At 55.8% G+C, this 13935-nt stretch overlaps 6 protein-coding genes across 6 annotated transcripts; 2 read left to right on the top strand and 4 right to left on the bottom strand.

The window, feature by feature from the left end:
- Positions 1-157: 157 nt before the first annotated feature.
- On the bottom strand, positions 158-677 carry UMAG_10362 (uncharacterized protein; the record flags this gene model as incomplete). Its single annotated transcript, XM_011391202.1, has 3 exons — positions 158-368; positions 450-552; positions 635-677. 3 exons carry the CDS (start codon positions 675-677, stop codon positions 158-160), a joined length of 357 nt encoding a protein of 118 aa, XP_011389504.1.
- Positions 678-924: 247 nt separating this feature from the next.
- On the top strand, positions 925-3588 carry UMAG_03027 (uncharacterized protein; the record flags this gene model as incomplete). Its single annotated transcript, XM_011391102.1, has 1 exon — positions 925-3588. The coding sequence occupies one exon, from the start codon at positions 925-927 to the stop codon at positions 3586-3588; it is 2664 nt and encodes an 887-aa protein (XP_011389404.1).
- Positions 3589-3677: 89 nt separating this feature from the next.
- Positions 3678-6149, bottom strand: UMAG_03028 (uncharacterized protein; the record flags this gene model as incomplete). The annotated part of the gene is made up of 1 exon (XM_011391103.1): positions 3678-6149. One exon carries the CDS (start codon positions 6147-6149, stop codon positions 3678-3680), a length of 2472 nt encoding a protein of 823 aa, XP_011389405.1.
- Positions 6150-6844: 695 nt separating this feature from the next.
- Positions 6845-7729, bottom strand: UMAG_03029 (uncharacterized protein; the record flags this gene model as incomplete). The annotated part of the gene is made up of 1 exon (XM_011391104.1): positions 6845-7729. The coding sequence occupies one exon, from the start codon at positions 7727-7729 to the stop codon at positions 6845-6847; it is 885 nt and encodes a 294-aa protein (XP_011389406.1).
- Positions 7730-8486: 757 nt separating this feature from the next.
- Positions 8487-9240, top strand: UMAG_10363 (uncharacterized protein; the record flags this gene model as incomplete). The annotated part of the gene is made up of 2 exons (XM_011391203.1): positions 8487-8911; positions 8982-9240. The coding sequence occupies 2 exons, from the start codon at positions 8487-8489 to the stop codon at positions 9238-9240; spliced, it is 684 nt and encodes a 227-aa protein (XP_011389505.1).
- Positions 9241-9412: 172 nt separating this feature from the next.
- On the bottom strand, positions 9413-12982 carry UMAG_12205 (uncharacterized protein; the record flags this gene model as incomplete). The annotated part of the gene is made up of 1 exon (XM_011391282.1): positions 9413-12982. The coding sequence occupies one exon, from the start codon at positions 12980-12982 to the stop codon at positions 9413-9415; it is 3570 nt and encodes a 1189-aa protein (XP_011389584.1).
- Between the last annotated feature and the right edge of the window lie 953 nt (positions 12983-13935).

Here is a 13935-nt window from a genome sequence, read left to right on the forward strand (position 1 = left end):
AGGTCGACTGAATTTAACATAGATGGAATTTCACTTTCACGATTCACGACTCTCTTAGGCCATTCGGGATTGCACCAACGCTTCCTATCTGCATAGCCCTGATTGCCTTGACAAGGTCCCTACCGCTCTTGATACATGCAATGGGCGAATGTGGTGATCATTCTTGGGCGAGGCGTCGAATGACGCTCTGCTTCTTGCGCTGATTCTCGGTCTGCCCGTCCATGGTCGGCGGTGGCTTGTCCGTTCGGGTTCCAATACGAATGTCGGTAGCGATGCGTTGTGCGCCGAGACGGTGGACAGCCTCGTGGCAGAGCTCGATTGCCTTGCACACCGTCCCAAAGGTTCCTTCGAGGTTGGTGCCGTAGCCGCTGCGAGACGAGTGGACAGGGATTGTTGTAAGCTGCTCTCCTTTTCTTTCGGTTGCATCTCGGACGGCTACAGCTACTTACTGAACTTCGTAACGAATACCTTGATCCTGCATCCCTTCAAGCACTCGCTGACATTCTGTGATGTATTCCCCTACCGATGTTGTTGGCGTGCCCATGGGGATCACTTTGAAGAATCCAACGCGACAGACAACAATGATCAGAACTGAACAAAATTCGATGCCTCGTACCTGCCTCTAGTCACTTACGGCAAAAGTCGGCCACTGCGTAGAGCGGAGATGTGGTCGACATTTTTGACAGTCGCAGAAGATGGTCTGGTAGGAAGAAGCGTGTGATCAGGGTTGGCGAGCCAGAATTTCCAGGTGAGCTGATGTGTGCGAGCGTTGACAGATCTTCGGAGCGGTGTGTGCGCGCTGCACTCGTGACTTTCGAAGTGTTGGTGTGGAGGGATCAACATGAATTTGGGCTGAACCCTTGTTCTTGGCGAGCTTCAGGTGTCCATCCTCTCGACACCATCTCCACCCAACGTCACCCAGCAATGCCTCAAGCGCCGAAATCGCTCAGCATAGATTCAGATGCGGCGGTGGTGGCAGCGGCCGCGGCCGACGACCTTGTGCGAGCTTCGAGTCCTAGACCTCGCACTACAACCTTTACGCCTTCACGCCCGACTGTGCTTCTAACAAAATCGTGGACCTCCGCCACTGTGCTTCCATCGACAACCTCAACTCGCATCACTGTCGGGGCCAACACCAGCACTGCAACCGATGCTGCTTCATCCATTTCGCAGCACGAACCAAGCACCAGCTCGAATTCCACGAGAGCTTCGACGCCGTTGCCCGAACTGTCGCCCAGTCCTTTCTCACCACAGACAGCAGTTGCCGAGGCATTAACGAGAGAACAACAGCCGGCAGGACCGTCCGATGACTCCCAAAGCCGCTCGATACTACCACACGCATCCGATCATAGCACGCCTTGCAACAGCGATCAAGCTACGGAGGTCGCTTTCCATGACGCTGCCGACGTTGAACCTGAAGCTGTAGGCACCACAGTGAGCTCCAGTATTCACGCGCTCGATCTGCTGCACCGTGTCAACGATAGAGCAGCAGCTGAGAGGGCGTCAAATTCCGAGAGCCTTCGATCGCATCTCTCACGACTGTCAGTTAGTCGAGCTTCCAGCAAGCATCGCAGTCGAAGCAACAGCAGAGACGCATCGACTCAGACAAGGGCGCTTCCGCCGGCATTCCTAGGAACGAAACAAGCAGCACCGTCCGCTGCCAGTGCGGTAACGCAGACAAGTCTTCGGGACGAGGCAAAGGATGGCGATCGGCAACTGTACGATACGTCGAGCGCCCCTTCACATGAAGAAGAGCAGTACCCGGATCGCAAGTATTACATCCTCTCGTCGGCTGGTAAACCGATCTACATCTCGCACGCCTCGCTTTCACGTCGCAAACGACGTCGTGAGAAGCGGCGGCGCCAGCGACGCGCCGAATCGAACGAATCTGACCTCAACAGCAACGAGAGTGACGAAGAAGACGAAAGCAGCACCACGCAGGTGGGCGTGATGCAGGCGCTCATCTCGATCTTTGCCGACGAAGACTCAGATAAGCTGCGCTTTATTCGACGGGGCGATCTACTCATTACGTTTCTTCTGCGTGCGCCGCTCTACCTCGTCTGCGTGTCCAGTTGGAATGAAGAGCCAAGTACGCTTCGGCAGCACCTTGAGTATCTCTACCTGCAAGTGATTAGTCTTGTATCGGCGAGTCAGCTGACAAGGTTGTTCGGCCGAATGCCGAATTTCGACCTTCGCAGGCTGTTGGAGGGTACCGAAGGTATCTTTGACTATCTTGTCAACCAGCTCAATGCCAATGAGACGGAAGACGATGACGCGGAACAAGGGCAGCATCAAGTTGCAACTGGCGGAGTCGAGGCAAAGCGAGCCGTCACCGATTGGGCTTCGTGCCACCAGTGGTGGCTGCAGGCTCTGCAGCCGATTCGCATCACGGTTCCAAACCTACGCGATCAGCTCACTGCCGCCTTACAACCGCCCACGGCGGAAGCTGGATCGTCGACGCAGCCGCACCGACCGAAAGACTTGCTTTACGTGCTGCTGTGCGCCAATGGTCGCATCGTGACGCTGCTCCGGCCGAGAAAGCACTCGGTACATCCGATCGACCTGCTGCTGCTGACCAACATGGTGATGGGCAGTCGCTCGATCAAACGGTCGGGTGGTTCAGAGGACGCCGAGATCTGGTTGCCGCTGAGCATGCCCAAGTTCGCGCCGCACGGATTCGTGCATGCGTACGTCAAGTTTTTGGATCCTGAAAGCTGGATCGGTTCTCGACGAGAGGGATCAGAGATGGTAGGCGATGCAAAGATGACTTCGTCCGAGCTGGCGGTGATCGTAGTGACGGGCGATAAGGATGCTTTTCCCACCGTGTCGGCTTGGATCTCGTCGCTTGTTGCGCAACCGCCTGCACACTGGGCGGACAACACCGCTGACGATGCTGGCGATGCTGGTGATGCTGGCTCAATCAGAACGACCGACATCATGGCCAAGAGAGCAGCGTCGAAAAAGCAAGCTGGCAAGTCGGCTAAGCCAACACAAACAGAACTGGCGTCGTGGATGACCCACTTTCAAAGACACATTCTGACGCTGTGTCGGCATCTGACGGACGCGAGTAATATCGAACAAGGCTCACCGCGCGTGTCGGCGTACACGTGCGCCGAGCTGGGTTTGGCCGGGCTGAGGCATTTTGTCTATCGAAGCAACAGTACGATTCAGCTGACCTCGCCGAGCCTGCCGGATCCGTATGCATCGGATGCGGTACATCGCAAGCGACTGCTGACGCTGTATTCGCTGGTACATCATCAGATCCACCATCCTCTTCCAGCCAGCGCTTCGCACTCAGAATCGAGCTCATCCTCGACCACCGCCCCTCCAACTGGAATGCTCAATGGCGTCTTCGGAACCCCCGCGTCCTCCCACCCCCGTCTCTCTGCAGATACAAGACTCAAAATGCATCTCGTAAAGTCGCACCACGAACAGATCCTCGGCTGGATCACAAGCCCCTTCGAACTCTATCTCTGCCTCAATCCACAACTCTCGAAATCCGCAATCGTCGCCGTCGCTAATAGCCTCACCAAGTGGATCAAGTCCAACGAAAACGACTTGTTCCTTGTCAATGCTGGCAGCTTTTGACTTGTACCTTAGCGCATCAAAGAGTCATGTACATTTCTTCAGTCGTGCGTGTGCAAAGGATCTTCTTTCCATTCCGGATATCTGATACATTATCTCCCGTCCGCATCTGCCCCGACTGCGATCCCCAGACCGCGTCCCGCGTGGATTTCATCGCTCGGAACAGCCATCAGACTACCATTGCTGTTACTCGTAATGATCACCGACTCATCATCCGCGCGCTGCGCCTGCTGCGAGGACTCCTGCGGCCTTGTAGCCCATCTGGTTCTGAACCTGCCCCACCACCTTTTCCCCCTGTCCCTAAGACCGAGCGCTTCCAGCCGTCTACTGAGATCTATCTGGTCGAGCATGATGCCAAAGCCGCTGCTGCTTGCGTTGGAGTCTTGTGTGTCGGCGTTAGCGCTCGAGGTATCGCTGGCATCCGGGTGAGTTGGACGTTGCTTTGTCCCGTGGTTAGTGTTAGACGGTGCGTCGGCCTCGGACATGCTTCTGTGTGTATGACGTGCGGGCCGCTGCCAGTTTGAGTTGACCCTGGAAAGCGATGGTGAGCGTGGCTGCAGGTGGAATCCGGGTGAGCTCGGGCTGATGCCGATCGAAAGTCCATGCTCAAGGATGCTGTTGTACAGCGAAGGCTTGCGTCTGCTGCTTGATGTGTCGTGGTCCGAACGCGATGATTCCAGCGAATGATATGCAGAAGGCGACGCACCAGCTTCCAAGTCCAGTGGCGACTGCAAAGTCGCGTCGTGGTTGGGAGAAAAAAAGTCATCCCGCAGAGGAAACTCGAGCGTGATGGTAGGTCTGCGTTGGGCAGACCGGTGGCCATGCGATCCAGAACGACGTTTTGCTGTACCTGCACCAAGCTGCGGTGCACATCTTGTGCTGGTGCTGATACCGCTTTCGTGATGATGCAGCGTCAACGGCGCCTCTTCAGGACTCGTCAACGGAGCCAGTTGATGATCGACGAGCGAGGAGGAGTGCGGAGAGATGCTGACGTGTGGTAAGTGCGCTTCTGTCACCTCGGCGCGATTGGCAGCGAGTAGCGCTTCGTAGTCTGTGTCCGAAATTGAGCGAGAGCCATCCGACGAAACGTACGCCGAGAGCAAAGGCTGCGATTCGCCATCACCACAAACCAACCCTCCCTCACACGGCTCGTCATTGCCATGCAAGCTCACCGTCCAAACACCTGCGAGAAGCACCGCTGTTCCTACAGCGACCAGCAACAAATCGTACCACGCCAACGCACCAATCTGGTCAAAGTACACGAGGCCGAGAGCAATGCTTGACGTGTTATAAAAGCAGAAAGCCAGTGGACACACCAATGTCGGGTCGGCGAGCTTGAGTGCCTTGTTGAGATACCACAGCTGGAGTAGAGCAGCCGCCAAGAGAATACCGATCAGTAGCCAACTTTGCCAATGTGCAAATTGATTCTGACCGGAAAAGGTAAGCATTAGAAGCTCAACACCAGACTTTGCCAGCAGCAAACACGCGCCTGAAAGAGTGCCACTGGCACCGCCGTAGGCCACTGAGAGACCTAGCTTGGTCTGTTTGAGAGTCTCTGCATCGATACGTTGCTCGGCTTGTCTCAACTCGAGATGCGGCACGTCGACGCTCTTTTTGCGCTTGCGCGCGTTGAATTCGCTACGACTGATTGAGCCGTAGTCTCGTTTCGTGGTGGTTGTTGTGGGTACGACTTGCTTTGGGCGAGCAACAGAGACATCGTCGGGAACGATTGGCACAAGCTGCGAGGCAGAGAGAGGCGGCATGGGAGTAGCCACGATGCTTCGACCGTACAGCACATTCTGCTGTGGACTGGGACCGAGAATAGAGTGACGATTTGCCTCGTCACGGATGGCCAAGACAGGCGTGGCGATGCCGGAGCTGCTTTCGTTGACCTCGGCGACGGGTGCCAGAGTAGGAGCCGACCATCGTCTTCGCAGACGACCTCTGAGGCTGTGCGCGTTTCGATGCTTGGGTTTTGTTGGGCGTGCTGGAAGCGAATTGCGATGAACACGGGCGTGCAGTTGCCAATCTGCCAGATGCGCGACTGTGAGCACGCCGACAAAGACAAACGTGAAGATGGTTGCAAACGCCACAAACGTGGGGCGAGCATACAAATCGAGCAGCTCGTCGAGACTGTGCGGCGGAGAGGGCACGACACCAAAGTAGCCGATCAGAACCGCGCCGGATGCGATCAACGCGGTACCCATGACCATGTACTTGGACAGCAGATCGTTGAGCAAGAAGCGAGCCAACACAGCGTTGTAGAGCAGACTGACAGCGCCGAGCGGCGCAAGCATGACGATGGGAAGCGCGCCGATCTGAAACACAGTACCGCCGATATTGGCCACGAGGAAGATGGCAAAGCCGATAAGCCATAAGGGACGATTCCACTCAGACTTGCGGCGAGCGGGAGGCAACGATTCGTTGAGCAGGTGCGATTTGCGTTGGATGGTAAGCCCAAGACTCTGGATGAAGCTAGCCATCAATCCGAGCGCAATCGCTGTGGGCACGCTGAAAGGCGCGCCCGGATGTCCACTGTCGCCATCAATGCTTACGGTCGACATTGTTTGTTAGTGCTTCGGATCGTAGTGCGCCACAGGCGGCGGTGGCCCGATCTCTTCAGGCGTAGCTGTGGTTGTTCATTCGTGGGCATCAGCTAAAAGGAAGGATCCAAGACGATCGACGGCGACAGTTGATCAAAACGGTAGTCATGTCGATGGATAGGCAAGTCACAGAGTCGTGAGTGGATTCATGCACCCACTCCACGCTCTCTCTGTGTTGCTCTTTCAGCAAAAGCAGCGTGTGCTACCTCAGCCGCCAAAGGGGCGAATTCGTTAATCGTGATTCACCGATTCGAAAATTCCACAATCACATGTTACGTTCAAGTTGGGCTCATCACAAATCACGAATCGTGAATCGTGAATCTCACTCACGACTGACAGTCACGAGTCACAGTCACGAGTCGCGTGAGTCGTGAGTGTAAAGCGTGGAGGCGAGCCACCGTACACGAGCTTTAACTTAACTATGCCTTGCTTGGCTGTTGGCATCAATCACGAATCGTGAATGTGAGTGACTTTACACCAAGGACAATGCGCGCCTATACGAGCATGTAAGCCAGCGGCCAAGTCCTTGGCAAGGGTATGTCTATGATCCATGTACGGTACAGCTATCTACACAACAAAGCCTTCTTTTTCCCAGTGATCTGGTCGCGTATCTTTCGGAATGGATAGATACATAGAACGACCTTCTCACACTGCGTTTACATAATGACGCACTCGTCCTCATTGCCCGTGGTCTGTTTGGCCAGGTCGCGCGTGAATGCAGCGCCGCCCTGTCCACTTCCACGCAGGTTGACCACCAGCACACCGGCGTTGCGAGGATCGAGGTGCGCTTCGAGGTTGTAGTCGCGCATCAGTTTTTCCACGGCGGGCGCGATGTGTTGACGGTGATCCTTCGAGTGCAGACCTTTGCCCACGATGATGCGCAATTCGGACCAGCCCTGTGCCTGTGCGTGCTTGACCGCCTGCTCGGCCCTCTCGAGCGCCTCGGACGTGTAGAGGCCGTGGAGATCGATGGTACCTTGAGGCGAGTCCTCATTGTTGGCCATGTAGATCCAATCGCTTGCCTGTTTGTTGAGACGCTCCATGTTTCGCTTGTGCTCGTTTCCTTCGTTGCTGAGCTGCTTTGCGCGAGCACCGTCGCCCTGGGAGTAGGCTTTGTGCGATTGGTCAAAGCACTGTGCCATCTTATCACCCTCGGAACGAGCCTGGTTGCGCAGGTTTACGTAGTTTGCATCGTGCTGATTCACCTGGTTGTCCTGCGAATACTTGTAGTGTGGCCCTTGTGTGTGCGCGCCTTGGTTTGGCTGCGGTGCACCGTAGCTTCCCTGCGGTGGTGGATGGTCGTAGCCTCCAGCAACTGCTGCACCTGCTGCGCCTGCATAGCCACCTGCTCCACCATGACCGGAATTGTAACCGCCTTGAGAAGGTGGCTCGTACGATGCCTGCTGACCGAACGAGCTGCCGCCGTGCTGACCGCCTCCTCCACCACCACCCTGGTTCTTTTTGTACCACGTGAATGCCTTTTTGACAAACCGTGTGATCTGACGCCGGTGCTGCTTGACGAAGCGGATGAGGTCATCCATGATGGCTAGCGCGTTTCTGCTGACGAGTGCCTCTCGTTGATTGCGACTATGTATCGAGGGTAGAGTCTTGCGAGCTGGTATTGGGCGCTTGAGCACCGTGTATGCGTGCTACGAGCGCGAACTGAATGTAACGATGGATGCAGCAAGGCAAGAAGCACGCTCAACGCGATTGCCTTTTGGATGGATGGCAGTGTTTTAGTGGACCAGGCTATGTGCTCGGCTAGCTTGACGAAGCACTAACCCGCAAGTCGGACTTTCGAATGGTGAATGGTGAATGGTGAATGCGGGCAACACCTTTTTTGTTGTTCTCCATGCCGCAATCACGATTTGTGATTGTGGCAGCGGCATGGTTGCAGCAGACTCACGACTCACGACTCATGACTGTGAATACTCGCCAATTGCGAAGCTTTGCACCGCCTCGAAGCCTGTCAAGCAACGCTTTCCGCCCAGGCAGCTCCTTGAGCAAGGTGCGATCTGACAATCCGAGTCTAAATTCCATATTCACGGTTCACGATTCACGATTCACGATTCGTGATTCATGAATCGTGAATTTCTTCGAGTGGAGGCGTAAGGAGTTGAGCAGAGTTTTGCGACGCGGAGAGTGTGTGAGTGTGTTAGTGTCGTGCGAGATTTCGAAGTGACCAGTTGTGCATTTCTCACTGCAACGACTCAGAGGTTTTCGTTATGCTGTCACCATCGTCTCGGCACGCGCCACTTCTTTGCAGCAACATACCTTGCAGATTTGCTAGACTACAACATGGCCGACGTCGAGATCTCTGAAGCTGGACCGTCGGTGCCTACCGGACCTCAACCACGCCAAGTGGTCTACTGCGCCGTATGCACATTTCCGCCCGAGTACTGCGAATTCGGACCTTCGCCGTCCAAATGTCGAAACTGGCTGCACGAGCACCAACCGGAGTTGTACGCCAAACTGTGGTCTGATGAAGCGATCTCGTCGAACCTGGCCAACTTGACTACCAAGCAGGCGGAAGATCTGGAGCGCGAAGCAGCCAAGAAGGAGCGTAAGACGGTGGCGAAGGAGGAACGTGCACGCGCCGAAATGGCCGCATCGCGGATCGTGCTCAAGAAGGAAGCGAGGACCAAGAGGAAAGTGACGACGAGCATTGTTGGACTTCACCTCTTCAGTCCACCTCTTCCGGCGCTCAAGGTGGTCGCGAAAGCGTAAGTTGGACAATCTCCATTCAGCAATCCCCTTGGTGAGACTAACAACCCCCCTTTTTCCACCTACCAGCTTGTCTTCACGCTTCGCAACAGGCGCATCCGTCAGCAAAAGCGTCCAGAACCCAGGCGTAGACGAAATCGTCGTCCAGGGAGACGTCGCTGACGACGTTCGAGACCTCATCCTATCGCGCACAAAACCTTTCCACGAACTCCCCTCCGAAAAAGACGGCGGCCCCTCCGAGAAAAACATCGCCATCGAGGAGGACAAAAAGTCGGCCAAGAAGGCCGCTGCCGCCGCCGCCGGCGCAGCTCCTCCTACCGACGACTAGGCTCACCCATTCACCAATTGTTACCTTACTTTGCTCCGCAATCCCATCCCACTTTCCAACTCACGCAGCTTTCCTGTGCTGTCTCACCAGCTCACATCGCCACTTATCGTGGCACACATATCCGCACCACTCGCAAGTACGAAAGCTAGAATTGCAACATGCCAACCTCAGCTCAGAGGTAGACAGCTGACAAGTCGTTCAACGCTTCAAATGGCTCCTCCAATGACTTGACCTGCAAGTCGTAGCTTCTACCTGTGCGATCGGCACCGTTGAGAACCGAGATGAGCGTCCACCATGCCTGCCATGCGATCGCAGGCACGATAATGTCGCCTTCGCGGATCGAAGTGAGCCATTGTTTCCACGTGTCAGGATTCCACGCACCCGCCTCGTCCGGATTGGGGCAGGTGCGCGAACGGTCTTGCGTACCCGGAGCCGGACGGTACGACTGTGAGAAAGGCACTACCGCCTCACCGGGCGGAGGGAAGCGTTCGGCCACCAGCGGAGACTTGAACACGCACATCTCCAGATAGTCGAGCTCCCACGCTGATCGGTAGAGCCACTTGCTCGAGCTGAGCTGCCCAAAGTAGTGCAAGGCGCTGTCACAGCTGATGGTGAGTGCAGTGGCGAAATGCTCGACTGAAAGCCTTTTGCGAGACCACGTGTAGTCGATCGTCTCTTCGTTTTCAGGACCAAGCGGCAGACCCTCTGGGATGCCGGCTCGACGACGGAATCCATGCGCCCGATTCGTGGCATCTCCTAGCACGCAAGGCGAAATACTGAGCGACGCACCGAGCACCTTGGACAACATTGTAGCGTCCACCTTGTCCCGCGCCACTTTGAGCACCTCGGTTGATGCCGTTGGAGGCGATCCGATGATCAAGGGCACTTGCAGATCCGGGCTGGTGGCGTCGATATGAAGAGGAGCAGAGATGGTAATGTTGTTATCGCCTTCGCCTAGCCCCTTGGTTGAGGCACTCTGCTGAGCGGGAGGATCAAGTCCAATCTCGCGAGCTAGCCCGCCACGCACCCTTGTCTTTTCGTACTCGTCCACCCAAGCTTTGATGCTCTTGAACAGAGCCTGCCAGTGCTGCCACGTTCTCGTGTGTTTAACTTTGCTGCCAAACAGCAATGTGCTCGAGGCCCAACCAGGAGTCGCAGCATTTGCACTGTTGCCCTGCAGCAGGGCATCGGTGTCGACATGTTGAGGTACAGTGGAAGACCGTTGTGGAGCTTTGTCATGAAGACGTTCGAGAACCGAGGCATTGTTGGGCTCGTGCAGCGGATCAGCTGCGTCCAAGTGGAGCGTCTGAGTCAATGAGTGAGCCAGGCTGGCTGTATCAGCGCCGCCCAGCTCGAGCAATGATGGCAGGTTGTCGTTCTTCTTGGGTGGCGACGTTCCTGCGCTGGCTACACCCGTTCGCCAAGCTTGTACAGTTCTTTCTTGCAGCTTGTTGGCTTGATCGAGGGCGGCTGCCTTGCCGAGGGCGGCATAATTTCCTTCGGATGCAGCTCGACTGGCTTTTCCGTAGCAGAGATGCATGATGGTTTCCCAGCCCAAAGCCTCGCCGAGCGCACTGGCTAGACTGATCGGAAGAGGATCGACATCGCCGCAGGGCCACCAGGCTTCTTTCTTCTCTGCATCCTTCTGCGCCAACGCTGCTTGCAGCTTGAAATTCGAGTCGATCGGATGGCTGCTTGCTGAGTGAGGATTCGGGGAGCGGTCGAGGTCCAGGGAGCGGATCGACCGACCAGGTGTAGCAGGTAAGGAGCTTAGCTTGGGCTTAATCTGCGGAGTTCTTGTCAAGGGAGTGTTGGTACTGCCCGTGTCGGCAACGTGAGGCTCTTTGTTCTCTAGGCTCGGCGTGGTGACGTCGGCACCATCCCCGTCGCAGCCATCGGTGGGGTATTGAATTGTGCTGAGAGCGAGACTAGAAGCAGCTCGAAAGAGCGACAAAAAATCGGCGCCGTCCATCACCGCCGCGGGGCGACGCATAGAAGCGGCCGCCCCCTCGGCTGAAACATTGGCACCGAAGGACTCTTCGGGGATGGCATGCTCGGAATAGGACGTGCCGACGCTAGATCGCGACGAGACCATGGTGAGATCGGGCAGTCTGTCCTCGTGGACAGGTCCGAGATTGGGGCGATTCTGCTTTGCAGCAGCATGGCTCTTGCTGGAGCTTCCAGCTGAGCTGCGTCGCCGATTTTCAAAAGAGGTGGCGATGTTGATGTGGCGCATCATGTGGGCACGCAGGCCAGTGTCGTCGTTGTCGTCATCATCGTCGAGGTCAATCGCCTCTTCATTGCCGGGAGTGGCTTGATCCGGATGCTGTTCAAGTCCTGAGCGGAAGTTGGCGCAAGGACTGGAAGCGTTCAGACCATTGAGATTGGAGCGTGCGTCTGATGCTTCTTCGGGATGGGAGGGTGTTGACGCGGCAGTGCGAGCATCGTGCGAGTCTGAGCCTAAACGATCGAGGAAGGATCTCTTTCGGCCAAAGTCGAGCAATTTGGACATCATGGAAGGACGTCTAGCAGGCTTGGAACAAGAAACTGGAGTAACGACCTTTTCGGCAGAGGGTATGGAGCGCTCGGAGATACTGGGTAGTTGGGATTCGGCGCTGGGAGGCTGAGCGGGGATCTCGGATGAAGGGGTGAGCTTGGGTTTGGACATTGATGTTGGCTCCGAATGGGCGCTTGTGTCGATGCTAAAGCCGGAAAGACCGGCATGTTGAACGTCGGAATCGCCGTTGACGGTGGCAGAGATTGCGCCAAAGGAAGCCAAGCTATCGGGACTTGCGACGGGGCGCGATGCTACACCTGTGCTGGACAAGCTGGATTTGCTGGCTCTGCGCTTGCGCCATTCGGAGGAGGAGGTGGATCTTCCAGAGCCGATGCGTTGGAGACCAACGTTGAACGGCTCAGGTTGACGATGAGAGCGAAGCTTGGGTGGCGGTGGTGCCAGACCAACTGAATGCAAATCGAGTCGGATGGGAAAGGTAACTGAGGTGGTGGTGGTGATGGTGGTGTCGTGTTCGGCGTGACGGTGGTTCGAGGAGGAGGGATGGGAGACGGAAGAAGAGGAGGAATGCGGACGCTTGGAGAGGCGAATGTAAGGAGCGGAAGGAGGAGCAGGATTGGCAGCGTGGCCGTTGCTGGAAAGCCTGGAATGAGTGTCGTCGTCGTCGTCGGAAGCGTCGTGAGCTTGAGAATCTGGCTGGTTGTTGCGCCGGAGCCAATTGAGCTTGAGGGCACTGGTACCGCCGAGACTAGTGGCGAAAGAAGATTTGCGAGCCTCGGTGGCATGGCTGGGACGTCGGCCGGGCTGCTTTGTAGAAGCGGCGCGCGAGACGCTGCGCATGCGACGATGAGGCTCCTTTTCCTTGTCAGCCCCTATGAGCGAACCATTTTGATCATATCGCGCATCAAAGAACTCGCGAAGGTTGCGGAATTCGGGGTCATCGTCTGCCTCTTCGAGCAAGGCGATGAGTTTGGAGAAAGGATGTACGGCATCGATAGCGCGGGAATGGTTGAGCAGAAAGGACAACGTATCGACGGTGTGCGGAAAGTGGCGAGTATGAATGGGATCCAACTTGGTGTTGGCACCGACACGAAGCGTTTCTATTTCTTGGAGCGAGTCGGTGCTGTGATCAACATCTCTGATGTAAGGTACCGTGGCATAGTCGAGAGTTGGCAACGGTTCAAGATGCAGTGCGAAAGCCAAAGTGAAGAGCTGATGCAGAGCCATTGCGGATAAGCGGGCGGCGTGTCACGAAGACGGTGCAGGTATAAGTTGGCTGCTCCGTCGTAGTGTTGTGTGAAGTGGCTATGGGAGTGCGTGGGTCATGAGTGCGACAGGAATGACAGCGGTGCTGCAAGAATGCAGGAATCGAAAGTAGCGAGAGCAGAAGCGCGTCTGTCCAGCTACAATCATCAACGACGAATGGAGATACGATGGCCACAATGTATTCGAGGCTCGGGCTAGAAGCGTCGAACAAAGGTGCGGATGTAAGAAGGCGAGGGCACCAATGAGACACGCACTTGCTCGTTGTTGGGATGGAGACTAGCGCAGTGACCAAGGTGCGAGGGCGACAAGTGGGATGCAAAGGTGTAACGAGATGATGACCAAAGAAGCGGTGTTGAGAGTGAGGGAGAAAGCGCGGGGGTGACACAAGAGATGATCTTCGGCTAACCAGTGACGAGTTTGTGCGCTGTGCAGATGCCTAAGTGATTTCACAGCGTGGGGCTCAACTTGGCACCTATCTGAGGTCTCTGTGCGTATTCACAGATTGCATGATACACATAGTTCTCACAACTTCAGATGAAATCCAATCTGTGAATCGTGAATCACGAAATCACGAAATGGTGATTTTTCTTTCCTCTCGTTTGTCACCTGCCCGCCTTCACTCCAAGCAAAGTCGTGAGTGGAGGTTCTCGGATGTGCCGAAATTTGTATGGAAACCAACCAAGACACCGACGTTAGCGTGTTGCCGCTCAGCTAACTGCGTATAATTCACGATTAGAACCCTCTTCTCGATTTCAGCTGATCGCAGCCAACGTCACCAGCGTGGCGTCCATAACGTCGGCGTCTTTATGCGACTTACAGTATGACCGTCTTGCCCGCACGCCAGTCACGAGTGCTCTCTCACACACAATCACGAATACGTCAAGGTTCGTAGTCAGCGTCCACATGTCCCTATC

This window comes from Mycosarcoma maydis, chromosome 7, assembly GCF_000328475.2.
Source record: "Mycosarcoma maydis chromosome 7, whole genome shotgun sequence".
Taxonomy (NCBI): domain Eukaryota; kingdom Fungi; phylum Basidiomycota; class Ustilaginomycetes; order Ustilaginales; genus Mycosarcoma; species Mycosarcoma maydis.